Below are 10,232 nucleotides of genomic sequence, written 5' to 3'. Positions count from 1 at the left end.
TGGGTTCTGTCACCCTTAGCCCCGAGGTAAGAACGTGTCACCCCCACCCCTCCCACTAGCTCATTGCTGTCTGCCCTGGGGGCCGGGGAGGGGGGTTTGGGGCATGTGAGATGCCGAGGGAGCCCCTCGGGCTGCCCTCTTGGTGCCAGGCCCCACGTCCCCAGCCCTGGCTTGGTGGTGGCGGCTGTCGGTAGGAGCGGGTCCGGGCCAGCCCCGGGGAAGGGCGTGGGAGCCGGCAAGCAGCATGGGGGCCCTGGGTGCTGGGGTGCCCCAGGCACTCGGGGGGTCTGGGATTGGGCATGTGTGTGCCCATTGCTGGCTCAGCAGAGCATGCTGCCCTGCCCCAGCGACACCCCGCTGTCCCCCCCTGCAGTGTGGAGGTGATCCGTCTCGGGCACAGCTACTTCATCAACTGGGACAAGAAGATGTACTGTGCCAAGCGCCGGACGCCCGCCGAGGCCCGGACCACCACCCTCAATGAGGAGCTGGGGCAGGTGGAGTACATCTTCTCTGACAAGACCGGCACCCTCACCCAGAACATCATGGTCTTCAGCAAGTGCTCTGTGAACGGGCACAGCTATGGTGAGCGCAGGGCACGGGGGCTGGGCTGGGTCTGCCGGTGTGGGTGCACCGGCTCCCCTCCTGCAGACGCTTTGGGGACTCGGGGCAGCCCGGGGCAGCTGGGCTTAGCCGTAGCATTGTGGGGCTGCCTGTGGCCACCCTAGGTGCGGGTGCTGGTGGGGTGGTAGCGGTGAGTCCCTGTCCTGGTTATTAACTCCGTGCCCTGGTTCGCAGGTGACGTGCAGGACGTGCTGGGTCACAAGGCGGAGCTGGGAGAGGTAAAGGTGCTGCAGGGCCGGTGCCTGGCTGTGCTGCGTGCTGCAGGGGGATAACCCCATCTCTGCCCCTGCCAGAGGCCAGAGCCAGTCGACTTCTCCTTCAACCCGCTGGCAGACCCACGGTTCCAGTTCTGGGACCCCAGCCTGCTGGAAGCTGTCAAGCTGGGAGACCCCCATGTGCACGAGTTCTTCCGCCTGCTCTCGCTCTGCCACACCGTCATGTCCGAGGAGAAGAGCGAAGGTGGGTGTGGAGGACAGGACCTGTCCCTGCACGGCTCAGGGTGCAACACTGGCTCTGACCCCTGGTGCTGTCCCCAGGGGAGCTGTATTACAAGGCTCAGTCTCCAGACGAGGGAGCACTGGTCACAGCTGCCAGAAACTTCGGCTTCGTGTTCCGGTCCCGCACGCCCAAGACATCACAGTGCATGAGCTGGGTCAAGCCATCACCTACCAGCTGCTGGCCATCCTGGACTTCAACAACATCCGCAAGCGCATGTCCGTCATCGGTGAGGCCCTGGGCACGGCACAGGGGCTGTGGGGCTGGGAGGGCTGTGGTGGGGCTGGGGCGTGGGTGCTTGGTGCGGTGTGCTGGGGAAGAGTCCCACGTAGATGGTGACGTGACCCCATGATGCCTCCACAGTCATGGCTGGGGGCTGGAGCAGGACCTGCTCCCGCACCCCTGCGCCAGGCAGCTTGTCCCCTGCTCCCCACAGTCCGCAGCCCCGATGGCAAGATCCGGCTGTACTGCAAAGGCGCAGACACCATCCTGCTGGAGCGCCTGCACCCGTCAACCAGGACCTGACCAACGTCACCACCGACCACCTCAATGTGAGTGGGGCAGGGTCCTGCAGGCAGGGCTGGGAAGGGAAGAGGTGCAGAGCCTGGCTTGCACCCTGTCCTGGGGGGTGATCAGGGTCGGGGGACACTGTCACGGTGCACTGCCTGTGCACCCAGCTCCGGCCGCTTGCAGGAATATGCTGGCGAGGGGCTGCGGACGCTGGTGCTGGCCTACAAAGACCTGGAGGAGAGCTACTATGAGGACTGGTCTGAGCGGCTGCACCGGGCCGGCAGTGCCTCCGAGGCCCGTGAGGATCGCCTGGCTCGGCTCTACGACGAGGTGGAGCACGATATGATGGTATGTGGGCTGGGGGCACCGGGGGGCGGGAGGTGGCTGGGGGGCAGCCCCTGCTGACCTCCCACCTGTTTGGGTCCCCCAGCTGCTCGGAGCCACGGCCATTGAGGACAAACTGCAGCAGGGGGTCCCCGAAACCATCGCCATCCTGACGCTGGCCAACATCAAGATCTGGGTGCTGACGGGAGACAAACAGGGTGAGACATTGCTGAGGTGGGGGTCTGGGCTGGCTGGAGACAAGGACATTCATGGGCTGGATCCCACCTGCCTGGGGGAGGGTAGGAGAGAGACGCTCCCCCTGAGCTCAGCCCCTGGTTTTCTGTCCCCAGAAACGGCTGTGAACATCGGCTACTCCTGCAAGATGCTGACAGACGACATGACGGAGGTGTTTGTGGTCACAGGCCACACTGTGCTGGAGGTGCGAGAGGAGCTCAGGTGAGGGTCAGGGGGCAGGGCTGGACAGAGGACACGTGCGGGGCCGGCATGGGGCACAGCTGCGTGTGGGAGAGCCGGGGGATACAGAAGTGCCCTGAATCAGGGCCCTCTGACCCCTCTCTTACTCCTCAGGAAAGCCCGGGAGAAGATGACGGACGCGTCGCGCTCCATGGGCAACGGCTTCTCCTACCAGGAGAAACTCTCCTCCTCCAAGCTCACCTCCGTGGCTGGAAGCCATCACGGGCGAATATGCCTGGTCATCAACGGGCACAGCCTGGTAGGGACCTGGGAGCGCTGGGCCTGACGGGGCACCGTGCCCAGCTGTGGGCCATGCCCCCCACAGTCCCCCCGCTCTCCTCGCAGGCCCACGCGCTGGAGGCTGACATGGAGGTGGAGTTCCTGGAGACGGCGTGTGCCTGCAAGGCCGTCATCTGCTGCCGCGTCACGCCCTTGCAGAAAGCCCAGGTGGTGGAGCTGGTGAAGAAGTACAAGAAAGCTGTGACCCTGGCCATCGGGGATGGGGCCAACGACGTCAGCATGATCAAGAGTAAGTCCTGGGGTCTGGGTTGCCGCAGGAGGGGCAGGTCTCCCCTGGCACCGCCCCGGGGCCCGTGGCAGCCTCCGTCCTCACCCCTCTGTGCCCCGCAGGAACACATTCCCGCTGCGGGGTGCCACAGGGTCCCCTGTGCTCCTGGCAGAGCCCTCCTCACTCCATGTGTCTCTTCCCTCTGTAGCCGCCCACATCGGGGTGGGCATCAGCGGGCAGGAGGGCATCCAGGCCGTGCTGGCCTCCGACTACTCCTTCTCACAGTTCAAGTTTCTGCAGCGCCTGCTACTGGTGCACGGGCGCTGGTCCTACCTACGCATGTGCAAGTTCCTCTGCTACTTCTTCTACAAGAACTTCGCCTTCACCATGGTCCACTTCTGGTTTGGCTTCTTCTGCGGCTTCTCGGCGCAGGTGCGTTGCTGGCTCCTCACGCTCAGAGTTGGGGAGGGTTTGCCTGCGGGACCCCTCCGCTCAGAAGCGTGTCCCGGTCCCCAGGCTCCCTGCGGGGCCTCATCCTGCACCAGCAGGTGCAGCCTGGGATCCCTCTGGAGCTTGACAGCATGTGGTGGGTGCAAGGAGCCCATGTGGCCGGGGCTGCCACGCAGTGGCAGCAGCACCTCGTGCTGCTCTGGCTGGGCACCTGTGGGGGCTGGCAGCGGCTGTCCCTGCAGCTGTGGGGGGGGGGGGCGCGGGGGCTGGCTGGGGCACGGGGCGGGCATCCCCTGAGCGCTCCATTCCGCGCAGACCGTGTACGACCAGTACTTCATCACGCTGTACAACATTGTCTACACGTCGCTGCCCGTGCTCGCCATGGGCGTCTTCGACCAGGTAGGGCGGGGGGCGGTGAGGGAGATGCACGAGGAGCTGGCCCAGCTCCCCTGCGTGGCCCACCCTGCAGGAGGAAGGGCTGCCCGGGTGCCCGGGCTGGGCTGTCCTTGTCCCTCTGCGGGCGGCGGTGGAGGCTGGCCCAGCCCCAGCGAACAGGCTGTGCCTGCCCGAGGCTGGAGGGAGGTGCCCAGAGTGCCCCGTGCCCCCAGGATGTGCCGGAGCAGCGGAGCATGGAGTACCCCAAGCTCTACGAGCCCGGGCAGCTGAACCTGCTCTTCAACAAGCGGGAGTTCTTCATCTGCATCGCCCAGGGCATCTACACCTCTGTCCTCATGTTCTTCATCCCCTACGGCGTCTTCGCTGACGCCACCCGCGACGATGGCGCCCAGCTGGCTGACTACCAGTCCTTCGCCGTCACCGTCGCCACCTCCCTTGTGATTGTCGTCAGCGTGCAGGTAGGGACGTGGCTGCTCAGCTCGTAGCCCCGAATGTATCTACAAGCCCCTCACTTGTAGCCCAAAGGGTGGGTGAAGGTTTGGGTCGTGCCCTGACGCCATGCCCGGAGCAAGATGGCTGCCCTGCCTCCTTCTTCCCCTCTCCACCAGATCGGGCTGGACACGGGCTTCTGGACGGCCATCAACCACTTCTTCATCTGGGGCAGCCTGGCCGCCTACTTCGCCATCCTCTTTGCCATGCACAGCGACGGCCTCTTCCAGATGTTCCCCAACCAATTCCGCTTCGTGGGTGAGTCCCGGGGGGGCTGAGCGATGCCCCCCACCCCAGCAGGGTGCTGCTCCGGCCAAACCCCGGCTGGACTCGCTCTTTTCCCCTCCAGGCAACGCGCAGAACACCCTGGCCCAGCCCACAGTCTGGCTGACCATTGCCCTCACCACCGTGGTCTGCATCATGCCCGTCGTGGCCTTTCGCTTCCTCAAGCTGGACCTGAAACCTGAACTGTCGGACACGGTGAGCGCGTGGCCGTGGGGGTGGACGCGGGGTCCTGTCCCCTGACGGCAGATGGTTCTGCAGGTCCCTGACCTGTACCCTGTCCCCAGGTGCGCTACACGCAGCTGGTACGGAAGAAGCAGAAGACCCAGCACCGGTGCATGCGGCGTGTGGGGCGCGTGGGCTCGCGCCGCTCCGGCTACGCCTTCTCCCACCAGGAGGGTTTCGGGGAGCTCATCATGTCGGGCAAGAACATGCGGCTCAGCTCCCTGGCGCTCTCCAGCTTTGCCACCCGCCCCAGCGCCGGCTGGATTGAGACCCTGCGCAAGAAGAAGGGCAGCGATGGCAGCGCTGCCGGCAGCCCCAGCGGCGCAGCCGACAAGACGCTCAAGGTGTGAAGCTGGGGGGGGGGGTCGCGTCCCCTCCCGTGCAGCTGGGGGCCCCCCTCGCCCCCTTCTCTCACTGTGGCCTGGGGGGGGCCAAGCCCCTCCTGGGGGGTCCCGTGGGGGAGCAGAGACCGTTTGGTCCAAACCAGCTGAGGTTTGGAGGAGTCTGGACTGTCACAGTGTAACCAAAAAAATACTCTTCCCCGTCCCTGGGATGGACAGACAGACGGACACTGTCCCCAGCAGCCCCCCAGGCTGCTCCATGTCAGTATTCACCTCCATGGAGTGCAAATACCCCATCACACGCGAATGTATCACGCCAGAGCCACCGCCGCGGGCAGGCGCAGGAGGCCGGGGGGCTGTGACAGCACCTTTCCGCCTCCCCCGCCCGTCACCCACGTGTCTTCTTTTTATATAAAATAAGGGGAAAAAAAGAAAAAAACAACCAAACAACAACGAAAAAAAAAACAACAAAAAAAAAGGAAGGGAAAAACCCTGCAAGTTTAGAGAGCGACTTGTTTCTCTCAGTGTTGGCACGGCTGCTTGCGGGGGGCCGGGCGCTGGGGGCGAGGGGTGTCACTGCCCTCCGGCCCCGCGTCTTGGCCGGCGCCGGGCCGGGGGGCCGGGTGGGAAAGGGGAAGCGTTCCCCGGCTCCTTCCTGCTTTCTGCGGGAAGCAGGGGTGGCTGCAGGCTGCCGTGATTCACTCCCACGCCGGGGTCTTGCACAACCCTAGGCCTCTGCTTCCTCCCTCCTCCTCCTCGCCAGCTCCCCGGGGACCCGACCCCCTCCCAGGGGTGCGGGTGGGCATCGTCCCCCCCCCCAGCAGAGGGGTCCCGGCGCTGCTCCCTCCTTGATACCAAAGAGGACACCGTTCAGGACGTGCTCTGGAGTCTATTTTTGGGGGTGTTTGGGGGTTATTTGGGGGGGGGGGGCGAGGTTGGGCGTGTCTAATTTATTACACGTTTCTATATTGCGGAATTGTATCATTTTATGGGTCCCCAGAGGGAGAAAAAAGAACCAAAAACCAGCTTTTTTTATAAAAAAAAAAATAACGTTCTGAGAAGCTGCTGCCGTGTCCTGTGTCCTGCGGGGGGGCGGGCGGCGCCGCAGGTGCGGGGTACCGGGGGGTACCGGGAGTGGTGACGGCTCACACCCCCCCCCCGCCCCGCGCCGGTCCGGTGCCGGCTGGCCCCGCCCCCCCGGGCGCACGTGCTGCCGCCGCGGAGACACCCCCCTCCCCCCGCCCGTCCCGTCCCGGTTTCACAACCGCGGGCACCGGCCGCACCGCGGGCGGCTCCGCCGATGTTCTCCTGCCCGGGGCCGGGCGCATGGCGGGGCCGCCGGCGCCGCTGCTCCCCGCCGCGCTGCTGCTCCTCCTCCTCCCCCCCGCCGCCGGCCGGCCCTGCGGCCCCGCGGGTGAGTGCGACCGGGCGGGGGGGTTGGAGCGGCGGGACCCCCCCGGCAGACCCCCCCCCCCCCCCCCCCCCCCCCCGCCCCGGCGGGGCTGCCCCTGCTCGGGCGCCGGCGCCTCGCCCAGTACCGGAGCCCCGCGGGTTCGGGCCCCGGGGAGGGAGGGTTCCCTGCCCGCCCCGGCGGAGCTCAGCCGGGCCCGGGGAGACGGGCCGGGGGCCGGGTGCCGGGGGCCGGGTGCTGGGTGCCGGGGGCCTTCCCGGCAGCAGAAGCCGGCGGGAACCAGCAGCTCCGCGCTGGCTGTTGACCTTTGCAGCCGGAGCCGGGAGAGCTGCCCCGGGCGGCCTCCCTGGCCCCAGCCCAGGCCTGGCCCGGTGCCGCCGGCCAGCCCGGCCGCTTAACCCCTCCAGCACCGGGCGCCGGACCCCCCGAGACCCCCAGCCGGCGGCTCGCCCGCGGCCCTGCTCCCGCCTCTCTGCTCCCCACGCCGCGCGGCTGGGTCCCGCCGCGGGCCCCCACTCGTGCCCTGGGGGGTGCTGCGGTGGCCGTCCCTGTGGCGGGGCCGGTGCCCAGCTCGGTGGGAACCGCTGGCTCAGCAGGAGCTGCCGCCCGCTCCGGCTTGGTGTCCCCTGCAAATAGGGGTGGCTGAGCGGCCCCTGGGCGTGGGGAGCAATGGTGGGGTGCCCCCCCCTCCTCTGGGGACATCCGTGGGGCCGGGGGTCTCTGTTGCCTGACAGCCTCTTGTCCCCCCAGGGCTCTCGCAGGACACGGTGCTGGGACGCCTCGGAGCGAACGTCACGCTGACCTGCCGGGACGAGGGGCCGGCGAACGTCACCGTGTCCTGGCGGGTGGAGGAGCGGAGGACGGCGGCGGTGGGGGGCCGCGGCCGGCGGCTGGCGGAGGGCAACACGCTGCTCCTGCGGCAGCTGCGCTACGAGGACTCGGGGCGCTACGGCTGCTATGTGGGGGGCCGGCCGCTGCGCTCCCTGCAGCTCTTGGTGGAAGGTGGGTCCGCGCCGGGGCGGGGGCTTCTGCCGCAGCATCGCCCAGTCCGGCGTCCCTCGTCCCCCAGCGCCTCCCTGCCTTGCAGAGCCCCCCGAAGCTCCCCGGGTCTCCTGCTACCGGCGGAGCCACGACAAAGACGTCCTGTGCGAGTGGCCGCTGCAGGCGAAGCCGTCCCCCGGCACGCGGGCGATGCTCTGGATGAAGCAGAGGTGAGTGCCCGTCCCGGCACCTACGTGGGGCCGGGACCCCATGGCGTGGGATGCAGGGGACGTTACTGTCCCTCCCCGTGGACCTTTTCGCCGATGCCGGCCAGGGCTGCCCCGCGCCTGGTGCGTGCCACAGCCCCGGCCGAGCCGCGTCCCTGCAGGTTTGCAGCTGAGGATGCCACGGAACAGCGGTGCCGCTACTTTTCCAAGGCGCGGAAGTTTGTTTGCCGGGTGAAGGTGCCACCCGGTGCCGACGACGCCAAACCCCTCGTGGTGTCTACATGCGTCAGCAACGGTGCCGGCAGCTCGGCCGGCGAGGACAGGATCATCACCCTCAGCAGCATCCGTGAGTGCTGCTCCCCTCTCGCTGGATGCTGGGGCCAGCCGAGCGGTGCGGTGCCGGACCCTGAGCACCCTCTTCCCTGGCAGTGAAGCCCGACCCCCCCATCAACGTGACGGTGGAGGCACTGGAGAAGGCGCCGCAGGGGCTGCGGGTCAACTGGTCCTACCCTTCGTCCTGGGACCCCCGTTTCTACTGGCTCCGCTTCCAGGTCCGTTACCGACCCGAGCCTGCCCAGACCTTCACGGAGGTGAGACCCCCCCCTCCCCAACGTGGGGCTGTCCCCCAGCCCTGGCAAGGCTGTCCCCAACCCCGTGCTGCCCGTGTCCCCTCCAGGTGGACCAGGTGATGACCACGTGGCTGGACATCCGTGACGCCTGGCGGGGGACGCGGCACGTGGTGCAGGTGCGGGCGCAGGAGGAGTTCGGCCATGGTGCGTGGAGCGAGTGGAGCCGGGAGGCGGTGGGCACCCCATGGACAGGTAGGAGGGGGACGAGTGGCCCTGAGGCCAGGTGCTCAGCCTGGGGTCCCCCAGCCTCACGCTCCCCCCACACCTTGCAGACCCCGGGGACCTCACCTCTGAAATGGGACCCTTCAGCTCGCAGGTAGGGCATGGCCTCAGCCCCGCAGGGGTACGACGGCGCTGCCGGTTGGGTCTCGTGTCCCCGTGGGGGACAAGGGGACATCAGGCCGGGGGGGCTGCCTCATCCCACTGTGACCCCCTCCCCACCTTCTCTCGCAGTTCCCCATGGAGGACGGCACCTACGGGGTCACGCTGCCCACCGAGCTCTTTGAGGAAGATGCTGCTGATGGCACTGGTGGTGAGGAGGGGTCCCTGGGTTGGCTGCCGGGGCCTGGGACCCCGGGTCCCTCGTTCCCACAGCGAGTCTGTCCCTCCCCGCCGCCGTCTGTGCCGCAGGGGCTGTCGCTGTGGAAGCCAGCACCTGCTTCGTGGCATTCCCTTACGCCTTCGTGGTGGCCGGGGGCAGCCTGCTCCTGGGCATCGCCCTCTTCGCTGGCATTGTGGTGAGGTGAGTGTCGAGGGAGGGGGCCGAGGGGGCTTCACCCACCCCCCCCTGACCTGGGACCGCTCTCCCCTCCCGCAGGTACAGGCAGATGTGGTGGATGAGCGGGCAGCGGGGGTCCAAGCTAGAGGGTGAGGGGCAAGACGTGGCTGGTGCCCCTGGGCCCCCCCAGCCTCCCGCTCAATGAGACCCCCTGCTCCACCCCCGGCCCCCCAGCCACCGGGGCTCTCCACATCACCAACTTGGACTATTTTCTTCTCAGGGCAGTAGCCTGGGGCTGGATGTGCTGGCAGGTGCCTGTGTTTAGGCGGGGGTCCCTGGTGCTGGGGGGTCCCAGGGCTGGGATATAGCCTTGGGAGCAGCCCCCTCACCCCCTATCCACGGAAGCCGAAAGTCACCCCCCAGCCCCGTGTCTGGGACCTCCCTCTGCAGAGGAGGCTCTTGCCCCCATGGGGAACCAGCTGGGGGTCCCCTAAGATGGGTCACGGGGGGGGGCAGCTCCGGGGCTGCGGCCAAGCCGGTGTGGCCGGGGCGAAGGCGCTGGAAGCGCGGCCACAGCGGAGTGTGGGAGCGGGGCCGGGCTCTGCCCGGGCTGGGTTTGGGGCCCTGCAGGGAAGGGGCTGGCCCCCGCCGTGCGTGGGTGTCGGGGAAGGGGGGGCCTGGCTGGATCAGCACCATCCCTCTGCCCCAGCCCCCCCCCCAGGGCTTGTTTTCAAAGCACATGGTGGGGAAAGGTGGCAAAACATCTCTTAAATAAATGCCTTGGATTTGTGATGGCGTGAGTGCGTTGGGGGGCGAGGGAGGGGCCGCTGCAGCCCCCCCTTGTCTGGGAGCGGCTCCGGGGGGTGGTGGGGTGAGGCTGGACTGTGCACCCCCCCATCGAGGTCATGCATTCCCGGTCCCTGCACCCTGTGCCTTGCCGTGCCCCCCAACCGTGCTACGGACCCCAGGCTGAGCCTCCCCATGCCCCCGAGTGCCCCCCAGGCTGTGCCCCTTCTGCTGTGCCCCCCATGCCACGCACCCCCCCGCCGCGCCGTGCCCCGGCAGCAGCCCACCCCACCTCGGGTTGTGCAACTCCCCGGGGAGCTGCAGCTGCACCCGGGCAGGAAACCGCAGGGCGAGGGGAGCAGGAG

General features: G+C 67.9%; 2 protein-coding genes across 2 annotated transcripts; both read left to right on the top strand.

Moving 5' to 3' along the window:
- Positions 1-299: 299 nt before the first annotated feature.
- Positions 300-5,124, top strand: LOC309414232 (phospholipid-transporting ATPase ID-like; the record flags this gene model as incomplete). The annotated part of the gene is made up of 16 exons (XM_082011529.1): positions 300-582; positions 796-839; positions 915-1,080; positions 1,253-1,345; positions 1,553-1,625; positions 1,794-1,974; positions 2,057-2,168; positions 2,301-2,406; positions 2,539-2,683; positions 2,770-2,953; positions 3,141-3,364; positions 3,698-3,781; positions 3,991-4,236; positions 4,387-4,525; positions 4,617-4,747; positions 4,837-5,124. The coding sequence occupies 16 exons, from the start codon at positions 300-302 to the stop codon at positions 5,122-5,124; spliced, it is 2,499 nt and encodes an 832-aa protein (XP_081867655.1).
- Positions 5,125-6,441: 1,317 nt separating this feature from the next.
- IL6R (interleukin 6 receptor) lies at positions 6,442-9,286 on the top strand (the record flags this gene model as incomplete). The annotated part of the gene is made up of 10 exons (XM_082011395.1): positions 6,442-6,529; positions 7,277-7,528; positions 7,614-7,737; positions 7,896-8,080; positions 8,164-8,324; positions 8,411-8,555; positions 8,636-8,679; positions 8,817-8,892; positions 8,994-9,105; positions 9,181-9,286. 10 exons carry the CDS (start codon positions 6,442-6,444, stop codon positions 9,284-9,286), a joined length of 1,293 nt encoding a protein of 430 aa, XP_081867521.1.
- Positions 9,287-10,232: the final 946 nt, after the last annotated feature.

Source organism: Phaethon aethereus, assembly GCF_964289735.1.
Source record: "Phaethon aethereus genome assembly, chromosome: 28".
NCBI classification, from domain to species: Eukaryota; Metazoa; Chordata; class Aves; order Phaethontiformes; family Phaethontidae; genus Phaethon; species Phaethon aethereus.
This window is presented reverse-complemented; position numbering and strand designations above follow the sequence as displayed.